The following is a 14,046-nucleotide window of genomic DNA, read 5'->3' as shown; positions in this document are numbered from 1 at the left end:
TTTTCTATTTTTTATCTCAGACTCGGCCTAGGACTATATATTTTTAAAATAAACCCTGCATTACAAACTTGAGGTGTGTTGTTTTTAAAAAGTAGGTATTTAGGAGACGAAGAGGGTCTACTGAAAGATGCTAGTGAAGTTGCATCATGGGAAATGTAGGAGTGAGTACTTTTGGAGTTTAAATCTGTCTCTGAGTCTCCAAACATTATGGAGAGGAATCCTTAACCACTGGAGTACTCCTTTAACCTCAGTTTGGTTTGAGGGTTTTCTTGTCTACACAGCTTAATCAAGTTTTGTCTCCACCGAGCCATCGAAATCTTTCAGTTTGTGCTTCACTTGTTTCTTCTTGCTGTACATTCTTGGTCTATTACATCATCACTTACTTCATAATTACCACACCAATTTCACTGTATTCTATCATTATTTATATCGATATTTACCTGGATGAACAGTGAACGGGTTATTGACTTTGAACTGGATGGATATGAATTGGTCTATGTAAACAGAAAAAACAAGAATGGTGGTGGTGTTGCTTTGTTTGTGGACAGGAAATTTAATTTCAAGGTTGATGAAAAGCTGTCAGTAGTAGTGGATAATCTTCTTGAATGTGTTACTATAGAAATTGTACTGGAGAGAAAGAAAAATATCATTGTGAGCTGTATATACAGAACACCAGGTTCAAACATAGACTTGTTCAGGGACTGGATGGAGGAAAATTTCTCAAGAGTAAGTCAGAAAGTTATGTTTATCTGTGGTGACTTTAACATCGACTTAATAAACCATAATAAACACAAAATGACAGAGGAATTTATCAATACTCTATACAGCTTAAGCCCATATCCTAAAATCACCAGACCCAGTCGCATTACCTCCCATAGTGCCTCACTCATTGATAATATCTTCACTAATCAAATAGACAATGACACAGTGAGTGGACTGTTAGTTTGTGATATCAGTGACCACTTGCCTGTTTTTACAACTTACAGCAATAGCCACATAAACAACCAACAGGATAACAAACTACAATATAGAAGGGTTAAGACAGAAGAGTCTATGGTTAAATTAAGTAATGATTTGCTAGCACAAGACTGGGAACGAATATATAAAGAAAAAGACAGCAACAAAGCATACGCCGAATTTTTGAAAATGTTTGTGTACTTTATGATAAAAATTGTCCAATTAAACAATACAGAAAAAGCAAAATCATAAAGATAATCAGTGGATCACAAAGGGAATTCAAAACGCTTGTAAAAAGAAAAACACATTATATCGAGAATTTTTAAAACATCGAACAACAGAAGCTGAAAACAAATATAAAAAATATAAAAATAAGTTAACTAACATAATGAGAATACGTAAAAAGGAATATTATAATGAAATATTAGAAAATAACAAAAACAATATTAAAGGTATTTGGAATATTTTGAACAGTATAATAAGAAATGGCCCTAGACAGACTAATTACCCTGAATATTTTATTGATAATGATTTAAAGATTGATAATATGGAGGAGGTGGTTAATAAGTTCAATCATTTCTTTGTAAGTGTTGGACCGAAATTGGTGGAAAAAATCCCCGATCCACAAATGACTGGAAGCATCAATGAGGAGGTCATAGAAAGGAATTCTTCTTCTATGTTCCTCAGAGCAATAGAAGAAAAAGAAATTATAGAAATTGTTAATAAATGTAAAAACAAGTTGTCATCTGACTGTCATGATATAGATATGAAAACAGTAAAAAGGGTTATTGCTGGGATTTCTAAACCACTCACTCATATCTTCAATTTATCTATCCAAACTGGGCAATTTCCTCATAAAATGAAACTAGCAAAAATAATACCGCTGTACAAAACCGGGGATCGTCACCACTTTACAAATTACAGGCCTGTTTCTCTTCTTCCTCAATTCTCAAAAATACTAGAAAAACTTTTTAACAACAGATTGGACAGTTTTATAGAAAAACACAACTTACTCAGCAACAGTCAATATGGATTCAGACCAAACCATTCAACATCGCTTGCTTTAACAGAACTCATAGAAGCTATCACAGATTCCATAGATAAAAAGCAATATGTAGCAGGAGTATTCGTTGACCTAAAAAAGGCATTTGACACAATTGACCACGATAGATTGATTAATAAATTGGAGCAATATGGGATTAGGGGGGTTCCCTTGAATTGGGTGAGAAGTTATTTGAGAAACAGGCAGCAATATGTTAAGATGGGAGACCGCTCGTCAGAATGTCTGGATATTGCATGTGGTGTCCCCCAGGGGTCAGTGTTGGGACCGAAACTCTTTGTCCTATATATTAATGACATCTGTAATGTGTCTAGTTTAGCTAAATGTATTTTATTTGCAGATGACACAAATATTTTTTTCTGGTGAGAGTTTGCAACAACTTTTGGATGTCATCACTTCAGAGTTAAGGAAAATCAAAAATGGTTTGATAAGAATAAACTTTCACTAAATCTGAACAAAACAAAAATCATGTTATTTGGAAATTGTAAAATACACGATCAAATACAGGTACAAATAGATGGTGTAAACATTGAAAGAGTACATCAAAATAAATTCCTGGGAGTGATAATAGATGACAAAATTTGCTGGAAACCTCACATCAAACATATTAAATCTAAACTGTCTCGCAGCATTTCAGTTCTGGTTAAAGCGAAGCATGTCCTAGATCATAAATCACTCTATATGCTGTACAATTCACTGATTCTTCCTTATTTAGAGTACTGTATAGAGACATGGGGAAATACATACAAAACTGCACTTCAGCCACTTTTCATACTACAAAAAAGAGCAATGAGAATTATTCACAGGGTTGATTATGGGGCACACACCAATGACTTATTCTGGAAGTCTAAAACTCTAAAACTGTTTGATCTGGTTGAGCATAAAACAGCCCAAGTTTTATATAAAGCAAGGAACTATCTGCTACCAAGAAATATTCAGAGAATGTTTCATGAAAGAAACAAGGTTATGATTTAAGAGAGAAATCAAATCTAAAGGTTGGCAGAGCTCGCACAACAAAGAAAAGTTTCTGTATCACCATTTGTGGAGTAAAACTGTGGAATAATTTGAGCACTGAAATCAAAAACATTTCGAGTATAATTCTGTTTAAAAGAGACATAAAGAAATGATTCTCCAGAGGTACATTGAATAATTTACACAAGGTGTTTGCTTGCTATTTAAATTAAAATGTGGTAGGAAATGATACATAGTGTAATGAAGGAATGAAATAAATATTCCTTTTGTTTTTGTGCTATGAAAGTAATTAGAACATATTAATAGTTAAGATTATAGGGGTAGGATTACATAAGTGTATACTTCTTCCTACTCCCTTTCACTCATGTAAACTACGTTGCTTACGAGATGTTACTGTTTTGTGTACACATTCTTTTTTTTTTCTGTACACTTATTTCCTTATGATTATTATTATTTAGGTACTGTGTATGTATATGTATGTATGTATACATGTGTGCTTTATTTATTATTTTATTTTTATTTTTTGTACATTGTTGTTTACGTGATCGAAATAAATAAATAAATAAAATAAATTTCATGGATGATTTTCTGTAATGAAATGCCAGTTTTCTTATCATAAACATCAAACAAGACTCTTTATAGCAAGCAATGTTTATTAAAAAAACAGATCTACTACAAGAACTACACATAGAATTATATAAGGCCTATTTGATTAAACTACTATTGCTATTACTGTACAATATTGTACCAAAAAAGAGTGTACCTCTGTAATGTACAACATTGTATATACAAAGTACATCTGAACACAGGATTCTCCAGTAATACAGAGACAACTATAAATAGATTTGACATTACAGTCTTTTTTTTTTTTTTTTAGTTCTGCTGTTTTCAAATGGACACTAAAATGCATATTCAACAATATTCAATTTCGACAAATCATCCCCACACAGTTAGTCCACACGCAAGCCAAGTTGTTCAAGTGCACGATGATTGATTTGAGATCGAAGAGGGTCCCAGCTCCCCTTTGACAGCACAGCCGGGACAAAACACACCAACCAACCACATGCATGTCTGTATGTCGATGAGGTGAGTTTGTTTCTCACCACACACACGGTCACAGTCCCTCCAGTTGTCACGATGAGGTAAGAGCAACACAAATACACCAGGTAATACACGAACAGTATACAGAGATAAAAAATAAACCTTAACAAGTATAATTCATTACCTGGTAGAGAGCATACAGGAATGCAGTATGTGCTGTGTTTCTGGGGGAAAGGGGGAAGGCGTGATGGGAATATGTGGAGCAAAAATTAGTTCAATACTGTTTCAAGAAACAACAAACAAGGTGTTATTCAGTTTACCCTGAATGGTATGTGTCGACGTCAGTGTTTGCAAATGTATTCACATATTCCTCAATTCAACATCAGATCTAATTTTAGGTACATTTTAGCAAATAATATATGAATATATATATATAAAAGTTTTGGAGTTTCTCGTCCTCTTTCTACTTAAAGCTGGTCGGCCACGAGACGAGACATGTCATGTATCCCTGCAGGCTTTTTATCTGGTCACATGTACACAGTGCATATTTATTCAGCGCTGAGGCTGCTGGTATAGTCGCTGTTGGGTGGCGTCCCTTTATGATGGGTGGTCAAGGGGTGAGGGGGGTGAGGCGCATACACACTCTACATCCACGCATGCTCACACAGGCGCACACACACACACACCCAGACAGCTACACAGTTCAACATTTTAACCATTACAGATTCTGAGCATTACTTAACAACTGGGAACGAAAAGAGAGTAACAACAAAAGCAAACTTTGCTTAAGAACGCATCGGATGAGGTGGTTGGTTGTGCTTCTATCTAAACACACTCAAGAGGATCCTCAGCTCCATGCTTCCAGTTATCATGATTATTAAACATACATACACACCATTAGAATAATATAACCCTTTTTTTTACTGTTAAGTCTGAAGTATATAGTTAAAGGAGCAAGCTGTGACTTGTGTTTGAAGTTGTTTAGTGGCTGGTACTGCGAGATATATAAAGTGAGCCAGCTCGCCATAGCGGCTGCTGTCTATGGCCCCAGCATGCAAGGAAAACCTGAAAGGCGTTTAGCTGCCACAAAACACCACCACACACACACATTTGAAGAGAATGTGTGTGCTTGTGTGTGTACAGTCCAACATTACGTATAAAAATGCTGGATTTCAGTGGTCCCCTACACACGTAATAGAGCTGCAGGAGAGAAGCAGCATAATGCCTCAAACTACCAGCTTTCTGTATTGCTTTATATGTGTATTCAGAATTAATATTGGCCATGTTAGGTTTTGGAGAACACTGTTCCTGCTATGCTCCTGTTGTGGGACTGGTACTGAACAGTAATTTAAAAAAAAAAAAAATCACCAAAATATCAAACACTGGAGGAAGAGATAAAATAAAGCTCTCGATCACATGACTTACACTGATATTTGGCCCAGTTTTCTTTCCTTTCATCATCTCAAAAGTCCACCTTTATCTCCAGCCTTCCACTTCTGAAGCAGCGAGTCAGTGTGTTTTCGTTTCTACGCCGAGAGAGAGCTTAGCATTTCACAGTCTATTCTCAGGAATCAAACACTCCCTTCCAGTCCGCTAGTCGTGGGTCATTAAAAAGAAGAAGAGAAAAAAAAAACTGTCCTGTCTACTATACAAAAATCAAACAGTGCTTTTTGTTCCTCACTTAGATCTGTGTGTAAAGGCAAGTAACACTCCTGCACACCCACTCAAACACAATTTCAAACATCACAAACTAGTGTATGTAAGCTGAAGGTCAGTAGGAGTCCTGTTCCCTTGTAAATAAAAAACAAAAGTAAATCCAGTGATGCCTGGGATCTCTGCGGTGGCAAAAGAAGTGTCTCTGAGCGATGATCGCTAAACTGCGCCATCTGATAGTTGACCTGTCGTAAGCAGAGCTGCCAGGAGAGTGCTGAAAAAAATCTTGACGCTCTAAAGGGAACATGGTGTCTTAAGAACTCGCCTGGACACCATGAAGTGAATGCTACACATGAGTAGTGGGTTAGGTCTTGTGTGAAACAACGAAGTGCTTTCTGCACCTGCTAGAAGAGCCGTAAGAATTTGCGAGAATCAGCAAGGTGGGTCAGAGAGAGAGGTCCTAAGCCGGGCAGGATTTGTCGTTAGACTGGGGTGGAGGTGGAGGAGGAGGGGTGTGAGGGAGAGAGTGTGTGTGGCCTGACAGTGGAGGGGGAGGCGTCGGGGGCACGGTAGAGGTTGGGGAACCCATGGCTGGACTGCCACCTCCGCTCTTTGGGAACACCACCGGCTTGGGTCTTGTCGCTGGGGGGCGAAGCTCTCTAAAGGAGGGTACAGATGAGGAGAGGGAGGAGGAGGAGAGAGAGGGGGATGTGGCGGAGGGCAGGGGGCTCCGCGGCTGGCTCTTAGCCGGGCGGAAGGAGGAGGGCACGTCGCTTGCGGAGGAGGCGCTGCGCTGCAGTGGGTGGGCATGTGAGGAGCCCCCCTCGCTGTCCCGTAACAGACGGGAGTGGAGTGGACTGGAGGGCTCCGAGGCTCCTCCTCCTCCTCCTCCTCCTCCTCCTCCACCACTCACACCTTTTAGCTGCTCCAGTGTATCCAGGACCACATCGGGGGTGTGTGTGTGTTTCGAGGTGCTCTGTCTCTCCAACTTACTGAGCTCACTCATCGCAGCCTCGATGTCCTGCAACATGAAAGGCAGACAGAAACATATTATCTTGTGCATGCAAATACCCAAAGTAGCAGATGGGGATATAAGCGACCTGACACGCACCTGTGAGCTGGGCTCCACCTGGGCTATGACCTCAGGGTCCAGTGGTCTGTGGTTGCTGAAGCTCTTGGATCGTCCTGCTGAAGTTGTCTTACGTAACTGCGGACTCTCCACCTAAATGATCATAATACCCTCAATTAAATTCTCGCCACGTTAAACAAAATAGTTCTTTCACTACATGAATTTGTTGAAGCTAAGATGTCACAGTACCTTGGTCTTGAGAGAGGAGTGGCGGGTGACAGAGTTGAGGATGCTGTGAGCGCTGACGGGTCGTTTGTCTCCAGTTTCTTTCACCAGAGACCCACCAACAGGAAGAGAAGCTGTTCTCACCCCTCCTCCTCCTCCTCCTCCTCCTCCTCCCCCTCCGCTGGCTCCTGGACTCGTGCTGTCGCTCTCTGAACGGAAAGCTCTTCGGATGCTACCAGATTCTGGACGTTTTCTCATCCTGAATGAGACAAATATTAGAATACAATGGATTTTATCTGTACTTTCCATCAATGGAACCAATTTTCTTGGCTCAACAAACACAAGAAACAACACAAGCATATAGACAAGATCACTGAGGCCAAAACACACTGGCGCCAACCGGTGCACACAAGACATACGCCCAATTATTTTCAATGTACAACCAAACACTGCGGCTGCTACACGCGCCTCGGTGCTCCTGGATGCGCCGCCCCACAGCACTTCACACCTCATCCTATTTCCAGCCTCGCCGCCCCTGAAAAAATGTTATTTTTCCCCCACTCATTCCTTGTTTGCACATACTGGCTCCTGTCGAAGCTCTTGTACTCTGCTGCCATGGCAGCTCGGCTCCTCTCCTCACCATGGATGTGTTGTATAAAGAGAACTCTGTTGCTGTTCCTGTCTCGCGTGGGTGTTGAAGAATGAATAAGGAGAGGCTCGTTAAAGTTGAGAAATATCCTGAGCTATAAGCCCCACAATCCTGTCATTATAAAGACAATGGCAAAAAAAGATATTGCCTGGTGAGCCACAGCTTTGGAGAACAGCTCTTTGGGCGAGAAATCAGGTTTAATTAATGAGTGTCCACACATGATTTTAAGCTGATGCATAGGTGGAGGAAGTACAGATCTTTTAGTTAAAGTAGCAATAACTGTGTGTGGTCTTCTGTTGATGTGCTGCAGTGTGACGTGACCTGTTTGTGCTAGGGGCGGCATTTCACATGCGTCACATAACGCACGACACCAAAGCAGTGCCAGTGTGTTTTCAGCTTCATAAACACTTTCCACATTAAAAACAGTTTATGTCAGTGTCTGCAGCTTAAATCTCATCAGTCACTTTGCTGAGTGAGGAATTTTGATGGAACTTGGGATGAAGGACTTCTTAAATACATGTTAAGAGGGATTCTATAGTGCCTCCTGGAGCTCCAGAGCTCAAACTGGCTGAAGAGAGAGCAGGAGCTATCTTCCAGGATGCTCCTTGCTTTCTTTCTTATCCTTTCTGTTAAGAGCTGGGTCAAGGGCTTTTGTGGCTTGCCACATACTTTGCTTGATGTTGACACAATCATAAAGTTTTTTCTTAGATCTACAGTTTCAGCCAATTTAGGGGCAAAAACTATGAAAACAACAACAAAAGCTGCAAATGAAAATCTACAAAATACTGAGACACACTTGTTCAGGTTGGCCAGGTAGATGTCCGCCACATGAGCTCCAGTAGGAGAGGCAGCGCTGCCTCTAGTAGACACTCTCTCCTCCAGCAGGTCCCTGCTGTCCACATCAGGCTTTGGACTTCCCCTGCCTCCATCAGTCCTGAAACATCCAAGAAATAGTTTACAAATCACTGCTGTGCCTTCATATTGCAAGTTAGAGAGGAGAAACTCTTTCTGTCTCTGATACATCACTGCGTCTTGACTCAAATGATGTAAGGAAGCGTGAGTCATGACAAAACTGTTGTCCTAATTGAGTAATAAACACAAACACTAGTCACCTTTTTCAAAACTACGAAGTTTTTCACTCCAAAAATAGCAACAGACACTTCAAGGGAAAATCCAACATTTTTCAAACTAAGTAATCTATGACTGATCTAGATAACTTTTTACTCACCACCTCTGAGTTTTGAGAAACACAGACTCTAACAAGAATAGCTACAGTTAGCTCAGTAAACATGAGCTTCACACATTTGTTTACTTTTATGCAGAGTCCAAAGTATTCCCGTGTAAATCCCTGTGGCCGTAGCCACAAAGTGTAAGAAATTCTCACACTTAATATAAATAAACCACAAGGAAGCTGATCCGCTATGATATGCAGTTTCCTACGTATCACAGCAGATCAACTTCCTTAGCGATGGGGATTTCCAGTGGATGACTCTCTGTGTTTGCTTTTGGTCAGATCAAAGAACAAGCCTCAGTTGTCTTCATGTTTTTTTATGGGAAGCTCTTTGCCAATCTCAACAACAGAGACATGAGTAAAATACTATCATGATCAATAATCACTACAAAAAAAATGTATTTGTTATTTTGTTCTTTAATGCAGACATTTGATGAAGACTGGTGACAAATCTTACGAGTCTTGGACCACGATGTACTGGTGTGGCACTAGTCCATCCACCCCGTTATGTCGTCCCTCCCACCAGTCGTCAGACGCACGCTGGTACAGAAGCAGAGACGCGCCCTTCTTAAACGACAGCTCCCGACTGGTCCGGCCTGAGTAGTCAAACCGTGCGATGGCTTCGAATGGGTCAGACTCTGAAACAGCCAAGGAGCCTGAGAATCAGAGGATGGTGGACAGACACAGGAAGTGGCAGAGAAGCAGAGGGCGGCAACAAATGAGAGAGAGAGAGAGAGAGAAAGAGATGTGGAAGAGAGGGGAAGCCAGATTAGTGCATAGCAGGTTAGTGCTGCTGCTGATGCTGATGCTCTGTTTGGTGACTGCACAAATGTTAAATAATGCTGAGCGGTAACAAAGCAACACAATGAACAGGTTACTGGGAGAAGGTGTGAGCGGGTTTAAACTGTTAGAGCTGTAGTAACTGGTGAGAAAAGCAGGGTGAGATTACTTTAACTGGTTGCAGGAGGAGACTGACTTCATTTATTACAGTGTATAAAGTATTGCATGTATTCATATGTGCGTGTGTGTGTGTGTGTGTGTGTGTGTGTGGGATATGCACCATCTTCGCTGTTGTGGATGACAGAGACGGTGTCAGGCGCAGGCTCCTCCACAAGGGGGGGCTCACAGTGTGGACTGTCACTGAGGCGGACACACAGAGCAGATGAGGTTAGAGGACACAACAGCAAAAGACTCAGACTGACAACATGTGTTGATGACTCATAGCCTGACTTCATATTCCTCTTTCACATCACATAAGCTCACACTGTATGCACCGTGCAACTACTTAGTGTCAAGATTATAACCGTGCTGCAAACCTCTCCACCCTTGAAATAACATTTTAAAATGTGCTGTCTGTCTCTGCTTGGATTTTAAGGCACTATGAGATCTAGAGCTGAATTTGGGTTCATCCAGGGCCGCAGCCAGGAATGTACTGAGGCCATGAAGTCACTCCAAGGCACCCTCTATCCCCCCTCAGAAAACTCTCAACTGTTCAGTTATATTACCTGTTAATTTTACTTCCTAACATTACCTACACTGTCAGTAGGGATGTCACAAGAACCAATACTTTGGTACCGAGTCATTGCCGGAATTCTAAAAACTGGGCTGTATTCGTTCTTCTGCGGTACTATAGGTACTACTTTATTTAACCATTAAGTCATTTACTGGTTGGTTTAAAAGTAGGTACATTCTGCTAAACTCAATCTACACTGAGTTTGAAAACAACCAATTAAATACCCACTATATGTCCATTTTAGTTGTTGAATGTAGACTCTCCCTAGGTTGCTAAAAATTCCCAGTTCCTATGAGAAGTACAGTATTGACCACATGGCCTAAATGGCTGCTGTGCTGCAACCAAGCCCAGCCGTGCCAGCGTGATAAGATTTTCTGTCTACGCAGCTCCTCCAGTGTGACGAACAGTCTAAACAACGGCACTGACTGGCAGTAATCATAATAACTGGTGCCGAGCCTTGTCATTACAGTAAAATTGAAAGTTGGCCCCTGTGGGTGCTGTGGTGTGTGTGTGAGTGTGTGCATGCTGTGCTCTCCCAGGCTGATGTGGTCAGGCGGTACTTTAATCTCCTATGTGATGGAGGGTAAGCTGATCCTCGTGGCCCCCTAGCCCTCAGCGGAGCAGACGAGCTGAGCTCCCCCATCACTCCACGGCAGCCCCTAAATCAACCACCTGGCCTTTTTTTTCTGCCCTCCTCATCATCTCCAAGCCCCTCTAGTTAGATACCAAATGGACGAGCAATCCCCTGCTGTCCTGCTAGCCTTAGCAATTTAAGTTCCTGCACAACATGACTTATTAAACGCCCCTCATATTACACACTCTCACTCCCCGCCCTCACCAGAAGTCATCCCCAGCTCCAGGGATGGTGTAGATGGGGCCCGGCAGGTCCTGCGGTCCGGGGAAGATGGTGTCATGGTGAATGATGATAGTTTTAATGAGCTCGTTGACGTGGGCCTGGCAAGAGACCTGGTCATGGCCCTCAGGGACAGACATCAGGGTGGGACCGAAACAGATGGCCAGGTTGTAGGGGTCCATCATGTTCTCCTCGCTGTACTGGGACAGGCTGGGCAGAAATGGGGGAAGCAGAGTAATTCAGAGGGAATTACCTCATCCTTATTTCTTAAACAGATAATATATACAAGACCGACTATGCACACAAACAGCCATGACATGTCATTTACAGCCTTCATCACCCTCTACTTGTGGATAAGCTGTGAATGCATATCTGTGTTTTGTTGCACGAGGTCCAACAGTAAACGCTCCCAGTGTCTGCATCAATACATCACTTCATTTGTACACTGTGGTGATGGAGGCTCTGATGATGTGAGTATGTTTCAGTGTGTGAGAAGGAGCAGGAGCACTGGGGTGACCATAAATCACTAAAGGAAGAGAAGACGCTCCCCTTCTGTCTCCGCTAGGTTTACCCAGGAGTCTCACATTTCAGGTCTACCACATCCCTTTTCTTTGTCTCTCACTCCCCTTTGCTACCTCCCTCCACTGAAAGGCTTATCATGGTTTTTTTAGGGTTGGACTGGACAGCGTGGAATATGCGCCTCGTCATGTGTGCATCGAAAATCAATTTTGGATGTATATTGGATGATGCAGAATAACCACCGCTCCAGCCAGCTTGGTCTTGGCAAGATTCTGCAAACATCCAGACTGGTAGAAAAAGATTTCCGCACACTTGCATAGCATACAATGTATATTGGATAAAAAGATATATTCAACCAACGCTGCATCAAACAAAGTGCACATGCAGAAAAATGTTTTGTGAGATTACTTTTGGTGGAAACTACTTCTTACAATGACACAAGCCCTCCTATAGCTTACTTTATTTTAATGGCCTCTACACAAGCTTTTTCAAATTCTCCTTTATCAACCACTGCTTTGCGGTGGAGTCTGTCCTCGTCTTTTTAAGGAGCTTGGGTTTGTGGCTGCTGTGAGCCCATTAAGACTGTATATAATACTGGGCTATACAAATAAACTTGACCTGAAGTGGAAAACTGACTCTTGCCTCAAGGACACAAGTTGCTGAAGTAATGAAGATGCAGAAATGTTCTTTGCACTTTGGACTTTCATTAGGGTTGTACTTGACTTCCCACAAAAGGTTAAAGTATGTTTAAATTTAGAGTGAGAAGGCTTAATGTAGGCCTTTAACCTCATTGTGGTGTTTATGAAACTACTGACAGTGTATGGGGGAAATGTTAGCAGATGTCAAGAGCATGATGATGCTCCTTAACTGTTGAAAGACTCTTTCATATGACCAATACATCGTTGGCTATTATTAGGCTTATGGTGATGAAAACTGTTTTTTTTAAGTCAGTAAACTTCTGTATACTGAAAAATGTTTTTGTACACTGATGAATATTTGAAAGTGACTTTAAGGGGTGGTATGCTGTGACACATATTAGCATGAACCGAAAAGGCCCAGAAGTATGGCTGTTTTCAGTGGTCGGAGTAATAGTTGCAGTCTTTTCAACCCACCATACTTCGACTTGCTTAGAGTATGCTTAAAGTATACTAGGACTACAGCCTCATTTGAGAGAAATATGGAATATGCAACTATGCTCAATATCACAGTAATGATATTACTTGCGATAAACAAACGGATAAGCAAGTGTTTCTGCTGCTTTCACTACAATGCTAAAATACAATAAGTTTCTTGTTACATTTAAAATATTAAAAAAAAATATTTCCATCATTCTTTCATCGAACAAATTTAACATTGTACTGAACACAAAAGGCAACAACAACAAAAAAAGAGAACGATAGTTACATTTTAGTGTGCAGTTTTCTACTGATACTCTATTACAGTGGTTCCCAACTGGTCCAGTCACGGGGTCCACATTAGTTCAAGGTCCCACAGTTTAATATATCCAGCGTCATACTTGCATTTGGCTATGTCGTTGAGCTAGTTTGCTGTTTCTGTTATGTAGCTATCCAGTAGTCACTAACTCTATAGCAGAGAACAGCACTTCAAAATGAAAGCTCTGTGATGGAAATTCACAGTCCTTCAAAAAAACAAAATAGTTTTTTACAGAGCTGACACATTCGCTTCACTTGAGGTCCATTCAGAATGGACCTGTGACCCACTTTTGGACCACGACGCAACAGTTGGGAACTGCTCTCTTACAACTAACTCAAAACTCAGAATCCCTAAGTGTAGTATCACAGTCTTTCACAGTGCCTTTTGGTGCAAGCTAGCATCATGATGACGATAAAGAAAGGATTTTGTGCAGCCATACAGTGAACAGGCACTATAAAAACTGATGCATGTTGGGTGCTCAGCTGAGAGTATTTATTGTGTGAGACCATTGTAAAGCAAACCTGATGAAGCTTGAGGTGAAATGCATTGTTCACACAGGGGATCTACTCTGCTTTTCTGTCTTATACATAGATACAGTGAAGAATGTTCATACTGAATGTGGCTAAAGTTTCAAATAATAACATTAAACATATGTAAAACATGTCATCTTGGTTGACGATGTTGTAAATTTTGGCTCATATTCCTGCTGGAACATGTCCATTTGTGTTTAAAAGCTGTTACTGGTGATTTTTCACCGTAGAACATGCAGCTACACCCAGTAACACCCATTCTGCAGCTGCAATGACGGTGCAGAGACACCGAGATATGGAAGACCTGAAAACTCTGACCAATCAGAGCAGACTGTGGTTT

The 14,046-nt window shown here is 41.2% G+C and overlaps 1 protein-coding gene across 4 annotated transcripts in view; it reads right to left on the bottom strand.

Annotated features, from left to right (window-relative positions):
• Positions 1–3,890: 3,890 nt before the first annotated feature.
• The window catches only part of srgap2 (SLIT-ROBO Rho GTPase activating protein 2), a 65,280-nt gene continuing 55,124 nt past the window's right edge, over positions 3,891–14,046 (bottom strand). For 2 of the 4 annotated variants that reach the window (XM_049580504.1, XM_049580524.1), the window contains exons 17-23: positions 11,209–11,433; positions 9,918–9,997; positions 9,315–9,513; positions 8,423–8,560; positions 7,002–7,236; positions 6,795–6,905; positions 3,891–6,704 (exon numbers count right to left, since the gene is read on the bottom strand). In XM_049580504.1, the coding sequence (XP_049436461.1) occupies positions 6,144–6,704; positions 6,795–6,905; positions 7,002–7,236; positions 8,423–8,560; positions 9,315–9,513; positions 9,918–9,997; positions 11,209–11,433 (1,549 nt within the window). In that variant the 3' untranslated portion in view covers positions 3,891–6,143. Of the gene's footprint in view, positions 6,705–6,794; positions 6,906–7,001; positions 7,237–8,422; positions 8,561–9,314; positions 9,780–9,917; positions 9,998–11,208; positions 11,434–14,046 lie in introns of those variants that run through there. The other 2 variants (XM_049580515.1, XM_049580533.1) reach the window with 2 other exon arrangements.

This window comes from Epinephelus fuscoguttatus, linkage group LG1 (assembly GCF_011397635.1).
Source record: "Epinephelus fuscoguttatus linkage group LG1, E.fuscoguttatus.final_Chr_v1".
In the NCBI taxonomy this organism is placed as follows: Eukaryota; Metazoa; Chordata; class Actinopteri; order Perciformes; family Serranidae; genus Epinephelus; species Epinephelus fuscoguttatus.
This window is presented reverse-complemented; position numbering and strand designations above follow the sequence as displayed.